Here is a 21,517-nt window from a genome sequence, read left to right as displayed (position 1 = left end):
GTGTAAGATATGCTTAGTGTGATTGGGAAGGAGAGGAAGAGTGAAAATATAAAGAAGAAAAATATAACTGGCATTAAAGGTGAATTTCAGAGGATAGGCACTTTAGAGACTAAGGAGAAGGATGAGATAGAAGTGACTCAAACAGCCTGTTTGAAAAGTGTAATAGAGAAGAGAATAAATAGAAAAGAGATGAGGGTTCATCTTAGCTGAGTGTATACCCTTTGAATGAGAAACTAAGACAAAAGGGTAATGTAACATTTGTGGTTGGTAGATGGGTCTAAATGGTGACAGCTCTGGAGGAACTGGAGATGGTGGTTGCATTATTTTTTTTTTTAATTTTATATACAGTTCAATTTAATCTAATTTGAGTAGATGGTGTTGGAGAATGTCCATGCATATTCATAGTTCATGCACATTAGGTTATTTCTATTTGCATAATTTCCACATTTTAAAATCAAACCCTTAACTGCTTTGAACACATGGCTTCTCTTTACAGCCATCCAGCTATTTTTCGCATAAAATACGCCCTTTTAAAATGTAAACATTTTGAGAGAACTGTCTTCATTAATGAAAAGATCTTCATCTACAGGAAAAGGTCCACAAACTTAAATTGACCATACCTTTGAATTGGTCTGCCACCATCATTCTTAGGTGGTTCCCATTTCAAATCAACATGACCTTTTGTCACTTCAACTATTGTGAGAGCATATGGAGGCCCAGGGGTTGCTAAAAGAAAGAAAGTACAAACATTAGAAGAATAGAAATCCACTACACATGAACTGTTTCTGATCACTGAGCAAGCAAATCTGAAACTTACTGAATGTATCTTTAGCAAGCACTGAATCTTCAATTTCACAATAGTCGCTCTGTCCAATGGCATTTTCAGCAGCTACACGGAACACATACAGTGAGCCTTCAGTCAGTGGGCTCACGGTGTATTTCGTATCTTTCACTGTTGTATCAACTGTCTGCCAGCCTTTTCTCCTTACATCTCTCTTTTCAACAATGTAGTTGGTAATTGGGGAACCGCCATCTTTTTCTGGTACTGTCCATTTAAGATCTGCTGTGTTTTTAGTGATATTAATAACCTCAAGCCACCGAGGTGGTGAAGGAGGATCTGTAAAATAGTAAAAGAAGGTAAAACAGGTTAGTATATTTCCTGTCAAAGATAGTGGAAGACAGGGAATGCACCAAAACTAATAAATAAAATTGTGTTTTCTTAGCAGAAGCAGAGAAAATTCTAATATTTCATAAGCCTTCCAAAAGTTCACTTGGTACCTACAGAGACAGGCAGACTTGGGGCTTTTTCAAAGACAGAAATAGTGTGTTTCCACTAGCAGGAAGTTCTGAAACATTACTCACAGAGTCTCTCCTTGCACAGCACAGGGTCACTAGGTTCACTGGGCTCACTCTCACCAGCCTTGTTCACAGCTCTTACACGGAATGAATATTCTTGTTTCTCCATAAGTCCTTTGAGGAAGTGTTCGGTTGTGGGAACTCCTTCAGCCACTCTCACCCACTCGTCTGTTCCAGTCTTTAATAGTTCAATAACATAAGATTCAATCTTTGCCCCTCCATCATGTTCTGGCTTTGTCCAGTTCAGGGTTAATGATGTCTTGCCAACATCTTTCACAGTTGGCTTTCCAGGAGGCCATGGTGGATCTGGACAGAGTACATTATTAATTAAATATGAAAACAAAGAAAATTTTTTTGTTGTTAAATTAAACCATTAAAAATGTATTTATTATACCAATTGGATCCTTTACTAAGATCGGCTCTGTTTCCTTGCTTGGTTTTCCAGGTCCTGCGAGGTTCTCTGCCAAGACACGGAACTTATATTTCTTCTTGTTTGTAAGACCTTTAACTCTGGAAAGAAAAATTAGGTTTGATTAAACCAAATCTACACATTAATTTATGCCAAAAACAATTTTTTCTCTACTCTGCATACTACAGTTTACTTGGAAACTTTGAAAATACTCAAGTTACTCAAAGTGATGTTATACAAAATGATGAACATTTAAAATAGGTTTATTGTCAACAATAAAATGGTGAGCCACGACAGAGAAATCAATGTTTTGATAGCCCTCTTGCATTTTTGTGTATTCCATCATTGTTCATAGAAGTATCAGGAGAAAAAAAACTCCAGAGTTTTGGCAAATTGATACTTGAGGTGGCTCTGTCTGTTATTTGAGAATGTCTATGAATAATCACATAGCACAGAAATTAAGCACATATGCCACCAAATGTTAGTTGGGTGTAAACTTATGGAAGCAAAGAAAAAAGAATAAGAACAATGTAAAGTTTGTTTAAAAGGGTAATTTTGGACTAAACTGACTGTAGCCTTACTTGAAAGTTGTGTCTTTCACTGGCATTTTATTGCATTTTATCCATTTATCTTGCTCAGGATCATATCTTTCAACCCAGTAGCCTGTTATGGGGCTGCCACCATCTTCATCTGGTTCATTCCATGTTAAGGTGACTGAATCTTTAGTGACCTCTATAGGTTTGAGACCTGTTGGAGGGCCTGGTGGATCTGTATTAAAAAAATAAATAAAAATCCCCAAAACATTACACATGTTTTCTCTTCCCCCCGACTTAAAATATTGTAAAAATTTAGCATGAATTTAATTGACTAACCAAATGAATATTTTGCAATGATGGGGTTACACTGTGCTGGCTCCCCAATACCATACATGTTCTCTGCACTGACTCGGAACACGTATTCTTTGTGAGGTGTTAAATTGGTAGCTCTGAATTTTGTATCCTTAATAGTTGATGACAGCTTGTGCCATATTTCACTATCTGTAGCTCTTTTCTCAAGAACATAGTTGGTAATTTTAGAGCCCCCATCATCTCGTGGAGGATTCCATGTCAGAAGGCAGGATTCATTTGTGATTTCTGATACATCAAATGCAGCTGGTGGACCAGGTTTGTCTGTAGAGAACAAGATGTGAATGTTAATCTTCTCCTTGCATACCTCAGTGCATTACTAGTATTTTTTTAATAAACAACATAAAATACATGCATACCAAGAACATTAACTTCAACAACAGCAGTAGCACGTCCACTGGAATTTACAGCTTCTATAATATAGGTTCCACTGTCACTCCTCTTGCTGTCTGTAATGGTGACTGTAGAATGATTAGGTTTTGTTTCAATAGTGATTCTATCATCTGGTCTCAAAATTTTATCAGCCTTGGTCCAAGTAATCTGAGGCTCAGGCTTTCCGGTTACTTTAGCTGGCAGCTCAATTTTAGTTCCAGCTTTCACAGTAAGCCCAGCAAGAAGCTTCACATCTAAGAAAATTTCTGGAGCCTCTGATTTAGGAGAGAATAAAAAACATTGTTATAGAAACAGTATTTCAAGGACCAGTAAAAGTAAAGCAGCTATTATAATTCAGCAATTGAAATAATTACCTTTTGCATCAATAGCCTGAATATCATCTGTTGGTTTACTTGGCTTGCTAGCTCCTATTCTGTTCAAAGCCTTAACCCGATATGCATACCACTCTCCTTCCTTGAGTTTTGTTACTTCCATTCTGTTTGTTAAACAAAAATAAAAATAAATCCAGGTATTAAAACTGGTGAGGATGGCTCAGTTGAAAGGATATACATTCTGGTGTTAATTCACTTACTTTGTTTCAATAACAGGCTCCCCACATATCTCCCACTTGTCTGTGCCACGTTGGGATTTTTCTACCAGATAACCCTTAATGCGGGCACCACCATCATATTTGGGAGGCTCCCATGTTAGGAAAATTCCTTTTGATGTTGGATTTCTCCATTTAACGTTCTCCGGTGGATCGGGCACCGCTATTAAAAATTAGAAATACGTGGGGTCTTAGAAACCAGCCTAAGGAAGATTTTTTTTTCATCTTATTTTGAAAATAAACAGCAAGGTTTCAGAAAGGGAAAACGAGCAAAAATGTGAAACAGTGACTCACTTGCTGGTGCTGACGTATTTACAGGTTCATCAATATATGCAGGTTCTCCTGGGCCACATTTATTGCAAGCAGAAACTCTAAATATATATTCTTTTCCTTGGATCAGGTCAGGTACAGTGAAATCCTGGTCAACAACTTGATCCATCACCTAAAGAGAAAGAAGGTTCCAATGCGTTTTTAAAATTTATTTCTAAATAACAATTATCAAAATAAGACACAAACTTCAGTGGTATGTATGGAAACAATACAGAAAATACAAATTGAAATTAGAAAGAATGAGCTTACTTTGTTCCATGTTTTCCGGCTTACTTCACGTTTTTCAATTATATAGCCAGTAACTGGACTCCCACCATCATCCTCTGGTGGTTCCCATGACAGTTGTACTGTGTTCTTGATTATGTCTACAACCTTGAGTTCTCTTGGTGCACTTGGACGAGCTAGAAATCACAGCAATTGTATTAATTATTCTGTAATCAGTATTTGACAGGTGATGTCTATGTAATTTGTATACCAGAAGATTTACTCTTCTTAGTCATTCTTCCTTAGACAGTGAAGTTGGATATTGAAAATCAGAAAATCATTTTTTTGGAGGATGGATTTCTAGATTTTTGTTATTTTAACATAGTGGCTTTACTAAAAGTTGTGTAATTTCACATTATTGACCAAATTAGATTTTAGCAAGACAAATAGGAAATGTTAATACCAGAATATATACATGTCCACTTACCAATGACATTAACATTAATTTCTCCTGAAACAGATGAAACAGGATTTTCTAATGTTAAGGAGTAAATTCCCTTGTCTGGACGTTCACTTGGAGTAATAACAAGTTCTGCAAAGGAGGCAGTGGTCTTCATTGCTACACGATCACCCTCTTCTAAGACTTGGTCACCAAAAGACCATGTGGCAGTTGGCACAGGGTAGCCAGTGATAGGAACACGGATCTTTATTGGCTCTGGAACAATAACTTCCAAACCATCTTTAAATGCACTTAGGTCCATTGTAGGTCCAACTGGAAAAAGTGGAGAATTGATTTATTGAAATATTTTAATATGTTCTGAATATAGCTAATGAGAGTTGTGTCAAGAGTCTGATTCTGACTATATCTAAGCCTGCAGGCTGGAACACTTTTTAGAAATATGTGAGATAAGACAGCTTAGCATTATCAAGTTGGAGATCTAATCTATCCTTAATATAAAATCAATATTGTTGTTTCAATATTTTTTTAATATCCTCTCTGCCCTTGCTCTCCTGGTACCTCCCACCTTCCACAAAGCTAGGGCAGGAGATAAAAGATCATGCCTTGCTCTTCAGGCAGCCTAATAGGTCTCTACCCAAATAGTACAGGTAAACATCTGCAGATTTTCTAATGGAGCAGAAATAACTCAGAATCTCAAAGGTTTAAGATTCTTTATAATAGTTGGCATCACAGTTACGTGGTGAAAAATACACATACTACCCACAAGATGCACTTTAATTGTGTGTCTTATCTGATTAACTGTCTTTAATAAATAGCATATGGCTCACCAAAAGTATCATCCGCAGTTAATGGCCCAATAGCCTCTGCTGGGTCAGACACACCAGCTGCATTTTCTGCTGAGACTCTGTAGTAATAACTGGATCCTGGTTTCAATCCAGTTACCTAAAAGGCACAAATAATCATTAGTAACTCATATTAAAACCATTTACATGTATTAGGTAATTTGTTATGAATAGAACATCTCACCTTAAAAGTAAGAGCAGGTACTAATTTTGCATTACAGCGAATCCACTTGTCTGTTCCTTCTTCTTGCCTTTCCACAATGTAGCCTAAGACTGGACTTCCTCCATCTTCAAGAGGAGGTTCCCATGTGAGCTGCACTGATGTCTTGGTTTGATCTGAATGATCAAGGTTAATGGGAGGACTTGGTCTCTCTGAAAATAATTTGAGAGAAATATATTTTCCCAACTGATAAAGCAGTATTGATAGCTGTCTATACCTTGAAGTATTCTTTTTAAAATCCTTGCATAGCTCTTTCTAAGCCAGTTTTTTTAAATTGACATTGAATCCTCATATCAGAGGAGAAATATTCTCTTTTTACTGAACGAAATGATAGCAAGGTACTTCTGATACAGTTGAAAGACAAGAGTAGGAAAAATCTATGTGGTATTTGCAGCACATATGTTTCCTGACTGAACCTTCCCATACACGTGTATAAATAGCTGAAATGCTCCTGTCTCATAACACAATCATGGTCAGTGCTTGCATACTTACTGATTGGATCCATTATTTTTACTGCACGTGTAGCAGGGCTCGGTTTGCCAACTCCAACCATGTTTTGAGCTCTTACTCTAAAGAAATATTCTTCATTTTCCACAACATCTGTCAGGACAGCTGACAGTTCATCAGCTCCTGTGGTCATAGTTGGTTCCCATTTGATGGATGCTCTGTTACGCAATTCAATAACATAGCCTGTAATTGGAGATCCTCCGTCATACTCTGGTGGTTCCCAGGTAAGTGTAGCTCCAAAACGGTTCACATCAGTAACTTCTACGTTTTGAGGAGGACCAGGAACTTCTGCATTTTATTTTAGGGAGAAAAAGGAAACCCAAGATGTTTTTACCTGTTAGAATTTGTACTGTTTTTCTTACACTGTCATAAAACACTGATTTCATAACTTGCTCACCAAATTTGCTCTTAGCTTCCACAGGTCTTTCTGTTTCCACTGGCTCACCGGTGCCCACTCTATTCCGTGCACTAACACGGAAGAGGTACTCAACTCCTCCTTTTTGAAGTCCAGTGACAGTGTATTCACAATTTTCAGCACGATCCGTGACTGTAATCCAGGTCTTACGCTTGATATCACGTCTTTCAATAACGTAGCCTATTATTTTACTTCCACCATCACTTTCTGGTTCTTGCCAGGCAAGGCCAACTTCACCATCATAAATTTCAGTGACTTCCAAGTTTCTAACTGGACCTGGAACATCTAACAAAGACAGGACAATATTTTAGGGTGTTGTTCTCCCCACTCCCTGGCTCCAGTTTAAATAAATGTATGCAAGGTTTCAACAAAAGGAATACTTACCAATGACCTCTACATTGATGAATGCTTCTGCCTGGCCGTGCTTGTTTCGAAGTATAACCTTGTATCTTCCCTTATCTGATTTCTTTGCTTCATAAATTTTGAAGGTAGTGCAGTCAGTTGTTGTATCAACAGTTGTTGTGGGCAGACTTTCCTCCCCTTTCAACCATTCAGCTTCTGCTCTTGGGTAGGCATCATATGGAACAGTCATAGTTAAAGGCTTCCCAACATCAACCACAAGGTTTTGATCACCAGTCTTAATTCTAGGTGCAGCTAAGGAAGATAAATGTGACAAGTAAGTACTTGCATATAAAAAATATTGCTATATTTGTGCAAACAGCAAAGAAGTTAACATAGAGAAGTAAAAGGAGTTGTTACGTGAATTCTAAGCAAATCCTTCAGATACTCATTGGATTGCTTGAGAGAAAGAAACTTAGGCTGGTTGGTATATGCTGCATACTCCTTTAAAATCAGGAAAGAGTTGCTTTCTAAGCACTAATTTAATCTATTTTATTGGTCTGATCCTGTTAAATAGACAAATAAGAACTTATATGTCTTATATGTCTGAAATGAGCAGGCCAAATAATTTTCATGTTTTAGATTTGCAGTGACCTCATGAAAAGTTTCTGTCTCCTTTAAGCTCAATTAATAATCTTTGTTACAGACACTGAAAAGTGATCTATATTTTCCTCAACAGTTGGATTAGCACAGTAATGTTTATTGCCTGAATTAGAATTCATACAGTATAACAGACTTGCACTTGTCTCAGAATGACTTTGTATTAATTTTAATTCAACTCCTTGAAAGAACAAAAATCATTTATTAAATAGTTAATTAATTAATCTAAGACTTTATAAAAGAAACATGGAGCAAACAACTTACCAGCTAATTCAAGCTTAGCTCTAGCTTCCTTATCTTTGGCAATAAATCTATATTCCCCTTGGTCACGGGGTCTTATCTCGCACACCTGCAGCCTGTGGACCTTTCCTTCACTCATCATCTGATGTTTGTCACCTTGGATGATAATCATGTTGTTTCTCAACCACTTGACCTCCACACCATCTTTGTTTAACTCTGCCGTGAAAATGACATCTGCACCAGGAGCTTCATAAATATCTTGTGGTGGTCGGATGATCTCAACAGGAATTTCTGAAATAAACATCAAATCATTTGGTGTTATTTCTGTGTTGTTTCTATTATTACTAAATAATGACCAAATAAATCCCATTCATTTTTTTTCATACCTTCAACAAAAAGTCTTGCCCTAGATTTTCTGTCATCTACTCCACAGGAATATTCACACTCATCATCTAATCTACAGTCTTTTATGATTAATCTGTGCAGATTTCCATCCTTTTCAAACTGATATCTTTATGGGGAAGAAAAGCAAGCAATATTTTAGTTTCCAGACAGAGCCACAAAGTAAAGCAAGCATGCTTAGCATATTAACAAACGTAATAAAATCTACATACTTTTTGCCTTCTTTGATTTCCCTTCCATTTCTGTACCATCTTACGCTGGCTTTCTCTTTGGAAAGCTGGCATGTAAAGACAGCATCATCAAATTCAGTGACAGTCTGGTCCCGGAGATGTTCAGTGAAGTCTGCCGGTGCTTCTGTGATAAGAAGTTCTGCAACAGATTTGTCTTGTCCTGCAGTAACAGTGTATTCACCCTCATCTACAAACCCACAGTCTTTAATGATGAGTGAGTGTTTGTATTTATCAACTTTGTACAAAATACGCTTGTTGAATGTTATCTCTTCACCATTCTTTGTCCATTTGAGGGTGGCATTAAGGCGATTGACTTTGCACCAGAATGTGACAGTTTTCTTTTCCATGGTCTCTATGTCTTCAAGGGGCTCAACAATTCTGAGATCCTCCTCTGTCAAGACAAAACCAAAATGATCGATTTACATCCTCATGATCCTGATGTGAAATTGAATGTAAGACAATGAAATAATTTTAACACAGTGCAAAACATTTACCTAATACTTTCAAGGCAGCAGAGCTTTTGACATGTTCGCCTCTCTGGTTTGACAGTGAGATGCTATAGGTAGCTTGATCTTTCAACTGCGCATCTCTGATTCTGAGAGTGTAAACTAAATCCTTCTGGACAATAATATATTTTGCACTGTCAAATATTGCCTCATCATTTTTGTACCACTTCTCTTTGGCACCCTCTTTATTGACTTCACAGTTAAAGATAATTTCTTGACCCTCATTAGCTTCTTGGTCCTTAAGGGGAGTTATAATCCTGAGTTTTTCTGAAATTGTGAAAACAGAAGAGATAGGGTATTATGTAATATAAGGAATGCAACAAAATATGCACCTGCACATTGATAAAATAAATCTTACCGATCACTGTTAAGCGTGCTGTAGCTTTAGCGTCGCCAACCATGACAGTATATTTTCCTGTATCTCCTAGAATAGAGTCTTTAACCACAAGTGTTCTCTTTTTGCCATCTGAAATGATGTCATACTTATCACCAGGCTCCAGGACTGTGTCACCCCTCAGCCACTGTACTGTAATTGCCACTTTGGATACTGAACAGACAAATTCAGCTTGCTCTCCTTCAAGCACTTCAAGATTTTGTGGTCTGGTAAGAAATTCTGCTGCAAGTTCTAAAAGGAAAAAATTTTTAGATATATATAATTTTATTAATTTTTTTTTAATAAATCAATTTGTGAATTCTTGCTGATTTTTTTATACATTTAAAAAAATTTTTTACTTCTTAACCCCCCCCCAAAAAAAAACAAGGGCAGCAAAGTAACTCTCTTACCATGTACAGTAAGTTTTCCTGTTGTACTAGAGCTTGGAAGCTTGCAAGTATATTTGCCAGCATCTTCAGGATGAGCATTACGTATGAGAAGAATTCTCTTTCGGCCCTCAGACATGTGTTCAAATCTACCACCATCAGGCACCTCCTCATCTCCTTTAAACCAACTAACTTCAGCATTAGGCTTTGAAACTTCACAGATCAATTTCACAGTCTCATTTTCATTTACTTCAAGATCAGGAAGATTTTTTGTGAAAACAGCCTCTTCCTCTGCAACAAGCATTTAGAAAGATGATTAGAGCCTTTAATCAAAATAATATTTTTTTTCTTCTCTGTAGATGAGATTCTAAACCATTGCGTTTACCTATCACTGTAAGCAGGCCTGAAGTTCGAGCTGTTTTTGCTTCACAGGCATATTCAGCTTCATCATCAAAGACACATTTACTGACAACAAGAATGCGTTCTGCGCCTTTGGAAATTATGTCATACTTTTTGCCTTTTCTAATTTCAATGCCATCCTTAAACCACTTCACCTGTTTTAGAACAAATCAACATGGTTATTAATATTATCATACCAATGACAGGTTTCAGTTGTCTGTTTTTCTGTAATTACTCAATAAGGTTGTCAATTTAAAATAATACTCTAGTTGAAGGAGTTACTCAGATTAAAAAGTATTATTATTGACCTTGACGCCTGGACGAGAAATTTCACATTCAAACCGAGCAGATTGTTTTTCTTTTACTTCAAGGTCGGTTAGGGGTTTCAGGAACTCAACACGAATAGCTGTAAGAGAAAATAAAATATTTAGTAGATGAAAGTCCCATTAGAGAAGAATAGATTCCTGACATAGATATTGCCAGCCATAGGCACTAGTACATAGTGTTTATAACACTTAGACATTTTATAGATAATTGTAAATTACTCACGTTCCACATTGAGAAAACATGATGTCTTAAAATCCTTAGCATCACAGGTATATGTTTTTGCATCATCCAGTGTGCAGCCATGGATAATGAGTTTTCTGACCCTGCCATCAGAAATTATGTCATACTTCTTTGTTTTGTGAATTTCTTCTCCATTTTTGAACCATTTAACTTTTGCATTTTCCCTGGAAACTTCACATTCCAGTACTGCAGTGGCCTCCTCTTCCACAGTCTGGTCCTCAAGTGGTTTAGTAAATTCAACTGGGGGTTCTAAAAGAAAGAGATAGATCGTTGACAGAAAAGATCTAAATTATAGCCAGTCCTCTTCTAGTACAGGACTGTCCCATGCTGTTCACTAATTTTCCTTAACTGAATAGTCAAAAAGGCTCTTAGACATCTCTGCAGAAGGGATTTTCTTTAAGTTTTTATTGTTAAGGCCCAGACTTGTTCAGTTAATTCAGTTTATTTCCTCATTTTCACCTACTGTAAGAGTAGACTGAATGATATCCTTGTCCAAGGGGTCTTTACTCAAAAATCTTCACAAAGTTTTGCAACTTGGTTTCTTTAGCCAAACTATAACAATGTGATCTCAGTGACTCTGAAGTTATATTCCAAACTCAAGGAACGATTTTTTAAATTTTTCCTTGAAGTACTAAATTAGTTAGGTGTGTGTGCATTTTTTTGACTTGTTAGCCATACACAGCTTGCAAGCAGTGCAAGTGGGCATACAGTCAATGTTATGTCCCTTGGTTGATGGTGTAGTTGTGCTCTATTAGCTTTCTCAATACTCCAAAGAACAGAAAACAGCCATCAGGAGCCATAAAGTCCAGTATTTGTGGGTCATATTGAGGCCAAATGAATATTCAAGTCTGCAATGAAACTCTGAAAATCCTAATTAACTGATTCATCTCCTATGTCTGACACATTTCTAGTATTTCCTGCTTTCCTCACCTCTTCTGTGAAGCATAAAGATTTTAAGTAAAGGGTTTTTTTAATCAGAAAATTTATCTACCAGTCCAGCATTATATGTATGACCCTACTAATTTGACATATGGGGTATATTACCATCCTATTCCAGGGTGAATCTTGAATGGACTGTTAATACTGATTATGGTGTAGTTAAAATGACTTACCTTTCACAAAAAGATTTGCTTGAGTTCTGAAATCTTTTGCTGTCAGTGATACCTCTCCTGCATCTGTTAACTTGACATCTCTAAGAATGAGTGTGTGAGTTCTCCCTTCAGCACGTGTCACAACCTTATAAAGTACATAAAACGGTCTTAGTAAGTATCTACAGCAAATATTTAAGAAATATTTAATTAAATGGCATTTCTATTTATTGTTATGTATGGAGCTTGGTTGTTTACTTGTATGTGAAATTGTAATTATTTTTCTTTTGGATGTGCTAAATAGTGCTGAAAAGGATTTTGAGAATAATTTCTGTTTTGTCTTTTCACTTACAAGAAATTGTGATTTTAAATTTCTGCATATTTTCAAGGCATATATGTCCTTATATTAGAAAACGTGAATCTTCTCTAAAAGTTCAAAATGAGGCTGACTCAAGGTCATGTTTGTTTTGAACAGGTACTCATAAATACCCAAATAAGTAAAATTATGGGAAAAAGTTACTTCTAGCTACATCTAATATAATAACTATTAGAGATATATAATGAGGTTTGGGAGCCCCCTCAGACATTTTTGTAAACGCCAATTTGAATTTCTAGTATTAAATTTTGTTAAAAAATTCTGTTAAAAAACCTGTTTCCATGTTGAACTATTGCTGAAACTTCTTTGAAATCACAAGTTTGAATTGGGCTGCTCCTTAACAAACATCCCTGGAGCTGATGGATTCAAGGATACATCCTGTATTGCAGCCATTAAAAGGGCTGCTACTCATTCACGCTGTAAATTTTAACATAGACCTTAAAGAATTCTATTTATTTATTTTCAGAGAAGTACATGATCAAATTGTAGATGCTAGTTTAGAAAAGCAAAGGGGAAAAATGAGCTTCTTCTAAAGAAGAAACACAAAAGATTTAGTTACTTTTGCAGTCCCTTTTGATTCAAAAGGAAGGAAAGAACTAAGAGGCTGTTCTTCCTCACAAATGGTTGTTGTGTCCCTGAAAACTAGCTCTAGTGAATGCTCATCTGAAACAGTGTGAGATGAAATCAAATATATATTTGACCAAGATAAGCAGTAAAGGTAAATAAAGAAGTCCCTTCAATAAAAGTTATACATGTACAGCTGAATGTCAGCCATAAAGCCAAAATAATGTTTTGAATTAAAAACAGCTGTAATTAAACGGTTGTGCAATTAGATTGGTTCTTGAAGACGGTAATAAATGGGGCTGTTTCAGGAGGCTATTTTGAAAGGGCAAAATACGATGCATCAAGTAAACATATGGTTTCTTCTGAATTTCTTCTTCATAAAATTTCAGCTGAAGTCAAATGACAGTTTTGACTGTATATGTAAACTGAAAGAAAATCTAGACTTTTCTTCATGTAATTAGAAATGTTAGCTCAGACAAATAACAATAAAATGATGTGCCGTCATATGGAATATTGAACACGGAGTATTTTTCTTGCCAGGCAGTAATAACTCTAGAGGTACTGCACTGATCAATAGCTTTCCACATTTTTATTCTCAGATTCGGAAGTGATTACCTTGATTTGTTATGTCTCATTTGCTAAGTTTCAAATTTGTTTATCTGCCATTAAGTACTGCAATAGGGTTGTCTATTGTAATGATTGTTTTTTCTTTTCTTATCTCTGTATTCTATTTTTGTAATGAAACAGATTTGGCGACACTCAGAAACATCTAGTAAAACTTGAAAATCATGTGTTAAAAATTGTATTTAAAAGAAAAGATCTGTATCAAAGTGTAAATTGGCAGCAGTATTACAGGTTCTGAAACTTTGCTAGGTCATTTAATGCCTTGAACATTTGTGTTGGTTGAAGTTTCCAATTTAGAATTTCATTTGCATGATTTCCCTTAGGCCTAGTACATGAAAAAGATGTCATAAAACTAGTGATACCCATTTATATTTTATGTTTCTTAATGTATTTCTTTATGTTTCTTATGTATTTTCTCTACCAGTAACTTTAAAGATTAAACTGACTGCATTCCAGGCTGCTCAGATCTCAGAGTTAAGAGCCAGCACTTGATGAAGGGTTAAAAATAGCTAGCGAGAAGTGCTTGACAAGCAAATCTGCCCAGAAAGTTATCTGGAGAGCCAGAACAAATGCCTGAAATGGAATTTGAATCCTCTTAATCCCCTTATATGCAGAACTGGACTGCAAGTCGGCATTCAGGAGAAAAAAAGCATTTCCTGATAGCACCTTTTGAAACCTTAATCTAACTACAATTTACGTGAACAAAAATCCCTCAATATTTCTGCGGCTGAGTCTCCAACAGAATCAAGCACAAAACCACTGTAAATGACCAATATTTTAGTTTCTTTTTGTCTGATAAATATTTTTATTTTTCTAGATATATTGGCATGTCTCAGGGAAAAAATTGTTAGTGAGGATTTACCATTTGGCAGAGTCACACTACTGTACTGCTGTGCCTTAGTACCTTTACTGGCAGAGAACAAATGGAAAATAAAGAAGGGGAAGGCAGTTGAAAGAGAGGAAGGAGGAGGTAACATGAGGAAAAATAAAGTTCAGTTTCTTTACCTTATCACTGGGCTCCAGTTTCTTTCCTTGCAGGAACCACTCCACTGGGATTCCTTCATAAGAGAGTTCGCAGTCGAAAGTTGCTGATTCCCCAGCTGTCACTGTTACATCCTTGAGAGGTCTCAGTAAGCCAATTACTCGAGCTTGGTAAGGAGAAGACATCGTTTTCATATTACTCACTTCTACCCAAGAAAGCGCTGCTGCCCTTATGTACTAATCTCCATGGTGGCTTCCCTCAAGAGAGACAGACATCGCAATGCTGCTCTTTACATTCCCAAAATAGAAGAGGCCACCCTGGGTTTTTAGGGGGAGGGCTGGTCACCTAAAATTTCCTATTTGCAGAGCGTGTTTCTTTAAATTGAACAAGGTCAGCAGGAAAGTTGCTGTGCATCTGTCTCTGCCAAGCCTTGCATACTTCTTGTTGGATAAGGCATCTGATTTCCAAAATAGCGAGGGCTAGGATTGGAGTGGGAAACAAGTGGTCTCCAACCCTGTAGTCTGTCCCTGTCCATCAGGTTCTTAACCCTACCCCCAGATATCACTGTGATACCATCCTCTCAGGTTAACATGATACTTTAATGCAGTAAAGCCTTTACTTGTAATTCTGTGATTTCATAACAACATATGATGCCAGATTGTGAAGCAGCTTTCAAGGCCATCTTATTTTTACCTTTTCTATATGAATATATTATATACATGGTTAAGAAACATGTAAGACATTCTTTTACTAAATAATTAAGATGGCTTGATTAATTAATCCTCAAGTTGCTGTTCTGGAAAATGTTGCTGTAAGTTCAATACAGTACTGAGTTTGTGGGTTAGTCCACCCACTACAAAGAGGTAATGAGTACCTTGTTTTCACTTAATTAATTAATTTCAGTTTAAAAATCACTTACGTTTCACTCGAAGGTGAGCACCAGATTTGGCATTTGCTGCTTGGAAATCTACTCCTCCAGCTTGATCTAAGCGTACATTGTACAGTGTAAGGAAGTGCTTTTTGCCTTCCTCCTTGATTTCACAGTCCTGCAAAACAGAGAATTGAAATGATTTTTTTCAGTATCTTCTCTGTGTTCCTCACCACAAAAGCCCCTACACTTCTCCTCATACCCTACATCTATTATCTCCTCCTCCATTTGCAACACTTAGGTTCATTCCACCTGTAATCTGCCTTATAAAATTTAATTTCATAGAATCATAGAATAACCAGGTTGGAAGAGACCCACCGGATCATCGAGTCCAACCATTCCTATCAAAAATTTGTAAACCATTCCTTTTGAAGTCTCTTCCTAATACATTCTGCTTCCTCTGAGAAAGAAAGGGCAAGTAGCAATGTATTCATGTGAATGGTGAATGATATGTGCTAATTGTCTAGCCAATATAGGCGTGTTTAGACCAGTCTGACACCTAAGGGAACTAAAAATTATTAAGCATGTGCTGCGACCTTTCCTTGGGAAGGGTCTTTTTCTCTTATTCAGACACTGATTATCATGGATCTTCCAATAATTGTGTATTATTCACCTTGGCAATGTTACATCACAGAATTGCTAAATTCTTGCTAGTTGTGATTGCATTGTTTTTTAATTTTCCAGATCCTTCAACAAGGAATTAAAGATATTTAATTAAGCTTCATACCATTTAAACAAAATTTTAGCTGTCATAGTAGTGGAAACAGGTCTGAAAATGTGATCTGCAGCTATTTAAACCAAACGTAACTCAAACCCAAAGATAAATGCAGACAATTCAAAGTCTGTATTTTTAAATGTCATTACATTCTAGTGAATTCCATTAGATCTTTGCATTTTGGATATGTGATTGTTAGGGACATGTAAAATAGAATGCACTTATTTATGTAAAATATTTTATTATTTAGCCATTTTATATAAAATTTTCAATTAAGTTTACACTATGTTTTATAAGTAATTAATGAAAGAAGTATTTTTATCACAGCAACACTTGTTGAAAGCAGGAGTTCCACTTAATTTCTGCAGCCACCCTCTTCTTTCTCACACGCTACCTCCCTGCAGATTGTTAAGACACATGTAAGAAATATATTGAAATATTTACTTACAGCTGATTCAGTCAGGGGTTCTCCTTTTAGCTTCCAGTTGCCATGGACACCTTCCTCAGAGATTTCAATATCAAAACGGGCAGTCTCTGTTTCAATCACCTCCACACTGTATAGTGGACGTATAATCTCAATATCCCGGTCTAGAAGGGGAAGGGAAAATGTGATTGATTCTCTTAATCTGTAACAGACCCTAAAAGATCTCTAATACAGAGAAGCCCAGTAAAATAACTGTACCTTCAATATTGAGTTTAGCAGAGGTTTGATCAGTACCACAGTCACAAGTGTACTGTCCAATGTCTTTCTTCAAAGCTTTCTTGAGGATAAGGATTCTCTTTCTACCATCAGCCTTAATAACAACATTCTTTGATGGAGTAATTGGTTTGCCATCCTTCATCCATTTCACTGGGGCATCTGCTTTGCTAATTTCACATTGTAAGATTACTTCGTCTTTCTCTACAGCAGTGTAATCCTGCAGCTTCCCAGTGAAATAAGGGTCTCCCTCTGCAAGCAAAAGTTAAGATATGTTTCAGTCTGAAGTTTCAGAAAGGAGAATTAGTCCTTACATTTCCTGTTTATGCCCTGCAAGAAGGATTATATATAGTCCTTATAGATGTTATGGAGTTCTGTTACAAAAAGAGAAAACAATAAATAGCTAAGAAGTCAATGTATTACTAATATTATTGACAACATTGTTTTGGTGCTTTAGGAATTTCAGAGCCCCATTTAAGTATCTAGTAATTGATTTTGCAACAGTTGCAGGAAATTTTGAAGTTATTTTAATTATCCTTTGGTCTCAGGATTTCCCATTTCAGCTTCCATTCACCAGAGATCCAAAGAAGCCAAACAAATTGTAAAATCATTAAAAAAAAAAAAGAAAAGAAGAAGTAGATTTAGGTCAAACAAACAAACAAACACCCAAAACCCCCATCAAAGCAAAGCAAAACTAACCCAAAGTCTTTCTGATTGTCATTTCATTAAGACTCTTCTGATACTATACAATATGAAAATTCTTTAGGGTATTCTTACCAAGAACAGTGAGCTTAGCTTCTGAGGATTTGTCCATAGCTTCCACTTTAATCTGAGAAGTATCATCAATGGTAAGATCTTTGATTGTGAGTGTATGGAATTTGCCATCATCTGTCATTGAAACTACTTTGCTGGTATGTAATCGCTGGTCATTCTTGTACCAGACCACAGGAATATTTTCATGGGAGAGTTCCACAGTGAACACTGCAGTTTCTCGCTCCTTTTTCGTTACATCCTTGAGAGGAGTAATGAATTTAAGGCGGATACCTGTAATGACATAACATTTCATTAGTAATGATGTAATCAGAAAGAAATATTCAAGGACTGTAGTGCAAGCCTGCCTATAAAGGCAAAGTTGGACAAACCTTCAATAATTAGCTTGGCACTTGTTCTCTTATCCTCAGCTTCAAACATGTATTTAGATTCGTCCTCAAAAGCAACAGATTTAATAATCAGAGCATGCTTTGTTCCGTCTGAAATAATTTCAAATTTTTCATCAGGAGTGATCTCTTGTGTTCCTTTCAGCCAGCGGAAAGTCTTGGGTTCTCTGGACACCTCACATTCAAACTTGGCTTCATCCTTCTCAAAGACCTTCACATCACTTAGTGGAGTGATAAAGATTAGAGGCAATTCTGAAATAAAGAAAAAGAGCACTTTCAATTCAATGCTAGATTCATGTTGATCTTTCTGCTGCTAGATTTGTTCTAATGCCCTGAGATACATGTGGAAATATTAGCCAAAATGCTGAACGTACCTTTCACTTTCAAATTAGCAGCACTTTTAGCATTAGCAGCTTGGAAGGACACTTCTCCAGTCATATCAAGTTTGCAGTTATGGAGGACAAGAGTATGCTTCTTCCCATCTTCGATGATTTCGCAGTCCTAGTGATAAAGGAACACACGTGCCACCCCAAATATGAATACTCTAAGAAAACTCTCAGAAGACATTATATTAAATATGGTTCTGCTAGTGTAAATTATAGTCTGAAAATAAAAAAGCAGCCTTACAGCTGAAGGTGTTAGGGTTTCTCCCTTTAGCTTCCATACAGGATGAACATCAGGCTCAGAAATTTCAATTTCAAAACGTGCTGTTTCACCAACAAATACTTCCACTCCATACAGTGGGCGCTCCACTTTAATTAAGCGAGCTAAAAAAAAAACAAACCACAAACCCATAAAAGTTCACATCTGTTTACTCACTCATTCTATACCAGAGAAATGTAGTACTGGAAAAGATTTCAGCTCTCCCTTTATACCCCTTTTTAGGGCATTCAAATGCTATAACTGATAAAAGTTTATCTAACATCTTTTTAAAAACCTGCAAGTTTGAGCATTCTACAACCTCCTTCTATAATATGTCCAAAAGTGTCATTATTTTTAATAAGAATATTTTTCCTCATAAGTAACCATTGTTACAGCAAATAAAACAAACTGATTTTTTTCCCATCTGTAACTGGACATAGAGAATAGTCACTGTCTTTACAGCAGCCATTTACATATCTTAACATATAATGTCTCTTTTAAATACTCTTAATAATTGTAAATCTAGATATTTCAACTATTTGTCATAATAGTATGTTTTTCTACAGGTACAATTTTTGCTGTTGTATTCCAGAGAGTGTCTGACCGTCAACATTGTTTTACAAAAGCTTCAGTACTTTCTCTTAACCAAGGCATGATAACTTACGTTCAACACCGACATTAGCAGTTGTCTTGTCGGTTCCACAATCACACTCATAAACACCCTTATCACTCTCTGCAGCCTTCTTGATCTTCAAAATGCGGCGCAAGCCATCTGTTTTTATGGAAATTCTGTTGGAAGCCACTAGTTCTTCACCATCTTTGTACCATTTTACTGGCACATCTTTGCTAAGTTCACACTCCAGTGTAATGTCATCTTTCTCCACAGCACTGTAGTCTTGTAATTTCACAGTGAAATATGGATCGGCCTCTACAAAGGGCATTGTGGATATAAAAATGGTAAGTTAGTAATCTAAATTTACTAAAACATCAAGATTTTGTCACATTCTACTTAGAAAAAGTTGTTTATAAATATTATGTAGTGTATTTTAAATGACTTATGTAATTACCTATGACTTTGAGGTTTGCTTGTGTGTTCAAGTCCTTGACTACGGCCCTTATTTCGGAGATATCATCAAGTGTTACTTCTCTCATTTCTAGTTTATGAACTTTGCCTTCAGAAGTAATAAAAACTGTTCTGCTTGTATGGAGTCTTTTATCATTTTTATACCATTTCACCGGCATGTCTTCATGAGAAAGCTCAAACTGAAAGTGAGCTGTTTCCCCTTCTTTCACTGTTTGATCCTGTAGAGGTGAGATGAACTTCAGCCTCACACCTGCAATGTGGACACATAAATAACATCAGAAAAAGGCTAATGTGGTTTTGAAAGATTTTTTTTTTGTTCTTAAGAAGATACTTGCCTTCCACAAACAGTCTTGCTGTGCTCTTCTTGCCATCAACTTCAGCAGTGTATTCTCCCTCATCATCAAACTGAGAATCATTGATTACAAGAATATGCTTCTTTCCATCTGCGATGATGTCAAATTTTTCTCCAATCTTGAGTATGTCTGTGCCCTTAGACCATATAACATTGGCTTCTCTGGTAAGGACACACTCAAACCTTGCTTGGCGCTTTTCAGGGACAGTAACATCTTTTAGGGGCACAGCGAAGTCCAGTTCAATTTCTGGAAGCAAAACAGAACATGTTGTAATGTGTTCCATGCAAACTCTGTTTAAGCTGAAATCATACTCCATGGTGCATTGTACCTTTCACTGTCAGGATAGCTGTAGTAAGTGCATTAAGTGCCTGGTAAAGGACTTCACCAGCTTGCTCTAACTTGACTTTGTGCAAGGTCAGGAAGCGTTTTCCTCCTTCAGCTTTGATTTCACACGTCTGGAAAGATGACAGATTTTGGTAAATACAATGCAAATGCCTTATGGCTAGGTATTTTTTAATAAAGAGATTCTATAAGCATTTTGTACACAGTAAAGAGTCAGCTAGAAAGTTCAGAATTGCTTTTCAAGGAATGTTTACACTTTTACTCAATAAGAAAAAAAATTGAGTACATTTCTTCACCTTTCCAGACCTCTCTGAAGTGTCAGCATCATTAAGAAATCATCATGCATGTAAGAAATTTTTATTATTGTTTGAATAAAGTGCTGTAATCCTTTGAGAAAATGAAGCCCTGCAAAATCTGACTTTTATAGCATATAATTCTTACTTAGAGGACCATTTATTTTTAATCTCCAAAATACTTATTCTTTCTACGTTTTGGATTGAGTAGCAATGGCAAACCTGCAAAGATCTTACTATAAAAACTCAAGGGAACCTGTTCACAGTGTTTAAATAAATCATATTGTAAAGTTCAAGGATTCTTACAGGTGAGGGTCTCAGGATTTCTCCTTTCAGCTTCCATTCACCAGGAATATCTTCCTCAGATATTTCGGTATCAAAGTTTGCTGTTTCTTTCTCATAAACTGTAACATCCTCTAATGGCTTCAGAAGTTCAACTTCACGTTCTAGAATGAACACTTATATATTCAGGTCAAGTTTTGATAGAGCATTATAACAATAATTCAGATTATCTTTTTTTGTTTGCTTGTTTAGAGGTTTATGAATTTTGGCCTATAAGTTGAATAAATATAATACAAATAAAGCCTCCTTACCACCAAGTGTCAGTTTAGCTGGGTATCTGCGACCTTCAACTTCCACTGAATATTCCCCAACATCAGCAGGGCCAGCGTTCTTGATTTTCAGGAAAATTTTATTTCCTTCTTTCAAGATTTCTGTCTTGTCCGTTGGTTCAGCAGGGATTTCCTCATCTCCTTTAAACCATTTGAAGTTTGGTGTATCCTTGACAATGTCACAGGTGAAAGTAGCTGTTCCTTTTGGTTTCACATGCTGGTCTCTTATGGGTTTTACTAACCAGTCTCTAATCACTTCTGCATGACAAAAGTTACATAAAAATACAGCTTAACAAACTTCTACTGAAGATAGATGGGTCATAAATAAATGG

General features: G+C 36.4%; 1 protein-coding gene across 1 annotated transcript in view; it reads right to left on the bottom strand.

The window, feature by feature from the left end:
- The window catches only part of TTN (titin), a 244,240-nt gene that overhangs the window by 76,836 nt on the left and 145,887 nt on the right, over window positions 1–21,517 (bottom strand). The window contains exons 151-191 of the mRNA XM_069861021.1: window positions 21,168–21,443; window positions 20,881–21,020; window positions 20,268–20,394; window positions 19,922–20,185; window positions 19,570–19,836; window positions 19,167–19,430; window positions 18,488–18,627; window positions 18,235–18,361; window positions 17,846–18,112; window positions 17,481–17,747; window positions 16,689–16,955; window positions 16,455–16,594; window positions 15,283–15,409; window positions 14,387–14,529; window positions 11,842–11,965; window positions 10,712–10,978; window positions 10,471–10,568; window positions 10,149–10,317; window positions 9,788–10,054; window positions 9,363–9,629; window positions 8,993–9,271; window positions 8,481–8,889; window positions 8,253–8,377; window positions 7,891–8,157; window positions 7,012–7,281; window positions 6,610–6,912; window positions 6,198–6,500; window positions 5,670–5,857; window positions 5,471–5,585; window positions 4,671–4,955; window positions 4,229–4,380; window positions 3,944–4,091; window positions 3,635–3,812; window positions 3,417–3,538; window positions 3,030–3,317; window positions 2,638–2,934; window positions 2,347–2,533; window positions 1,751–1,866; window positions 1,363–1,662; window positions 818–1,117; window positions 621–726 (exon numbers count right to left, since the gene is read on the bottom strand). Coding sequence (XP_069717122.1) covers window positions 621–726; window positions 818–1,117; window positions 1,363–1,662; window positions 1,751–1,866; window positions 2,347–2,533; window positions 2,638–2,934; window positions 3,030–3,317; window positions 3,417–3,538; window positions 3,635–3,812; window positions 3,944–4,091; window positions 4,229–4,380; window positions 4,671–4,955; window positions 5,471–5,585; window positions 5,670–5,857; window positions 6,198–6,500; window positions 6,610–6,912; window positions 7,012–7,281; window positions 7,891–8,157; window positions 8,253–8,377; window positions 8,481–8,889; window positions 8,993–9,271; window positions 9,363–9,629; window positions 9,788–10,054; window positions 10,149–10,317; window positions 10,471–10,568; window positions 10,712–10,978; window positions 11,842–11,965; window positions 14,387–14,529; window positions 15,283–15,409; window positions 16,455–16,594; window positions 16,689–16,955; window positions 17,481–17,747; window positions 17,846–18,112; window positions 18,235–18,361; window positions 18,488–18,627; window positions 19,167–19,430; window positions 19,570–19,836; window positions 19,922–20,185; window positions 20,268–20,394; window positions 20,881–21,020; window positions 21,168–21,443 — 8,746 coding nt within the window. The remainder of the gene's footprint in view (window positions 1–620; window positions 727–817; window positions 1,118–1,362; window positions 1,663–1,750; window positions 1,867–2,346; window positions 2,534–2,637; window positions 2,935–3,029; window positions 3,318–3,416; window positions 3,539–3,634; window positions 3,813–3,943; window positions 4,092–4,228; window positions 4,381–4,670; window positions 4,956–5,470; window positions 5,586–5,669; window positions 5,858–6,197; window positions 6,501–6,609; window positions 6,913–7,011; window positions 7,282–7,890; window positions 8,158–8,252; window positions 8,378–8,480; window positions 8,890–8,992; window positions 9,272–9,362; window positions 9,630–9,787; window positions 10,055–10,148; window positions 10,318–10,470; window positions 10,569–10,711; window positions 10,979–11,841; window positions 11,966–14,386; window positions 14,530–15,282; window positions 15,410–16,454; window positions 16,595–16,688; window positions 16,956–17,480; window positions 17,748–17,845; window positions 18,113–18,234; window positions 18,362–18,487; window positions 18,628–19,166; window positions 19,431–19,569; window positions 19,837–19,921; window positions 20,186–20,267; window positions 20,395–20,880; window positions 21,021–21,167; window positions 21,444–21,517) is intronic.

Source organism: Phaenicophaeus curvirostris, chromosome 7, assembly GCF_032191515.1.
Source record: "Phaenicophaeus curvirostris isolate KB17595 chromosome 7, BPBGC_Pcur_1.0, whole genome shotgun sequence".
In the NCBI taxonomy this organism is placed as follows: Eukaryota; Metazoa; Chordata; class Aves; order Cuculiformes; family Cuculidae; genus Phaenicophaeus; species Phaenicophaeus curvirostris.
This window is presented reverse-complemented; position numbering and strand designations above follow the sequence as displayed.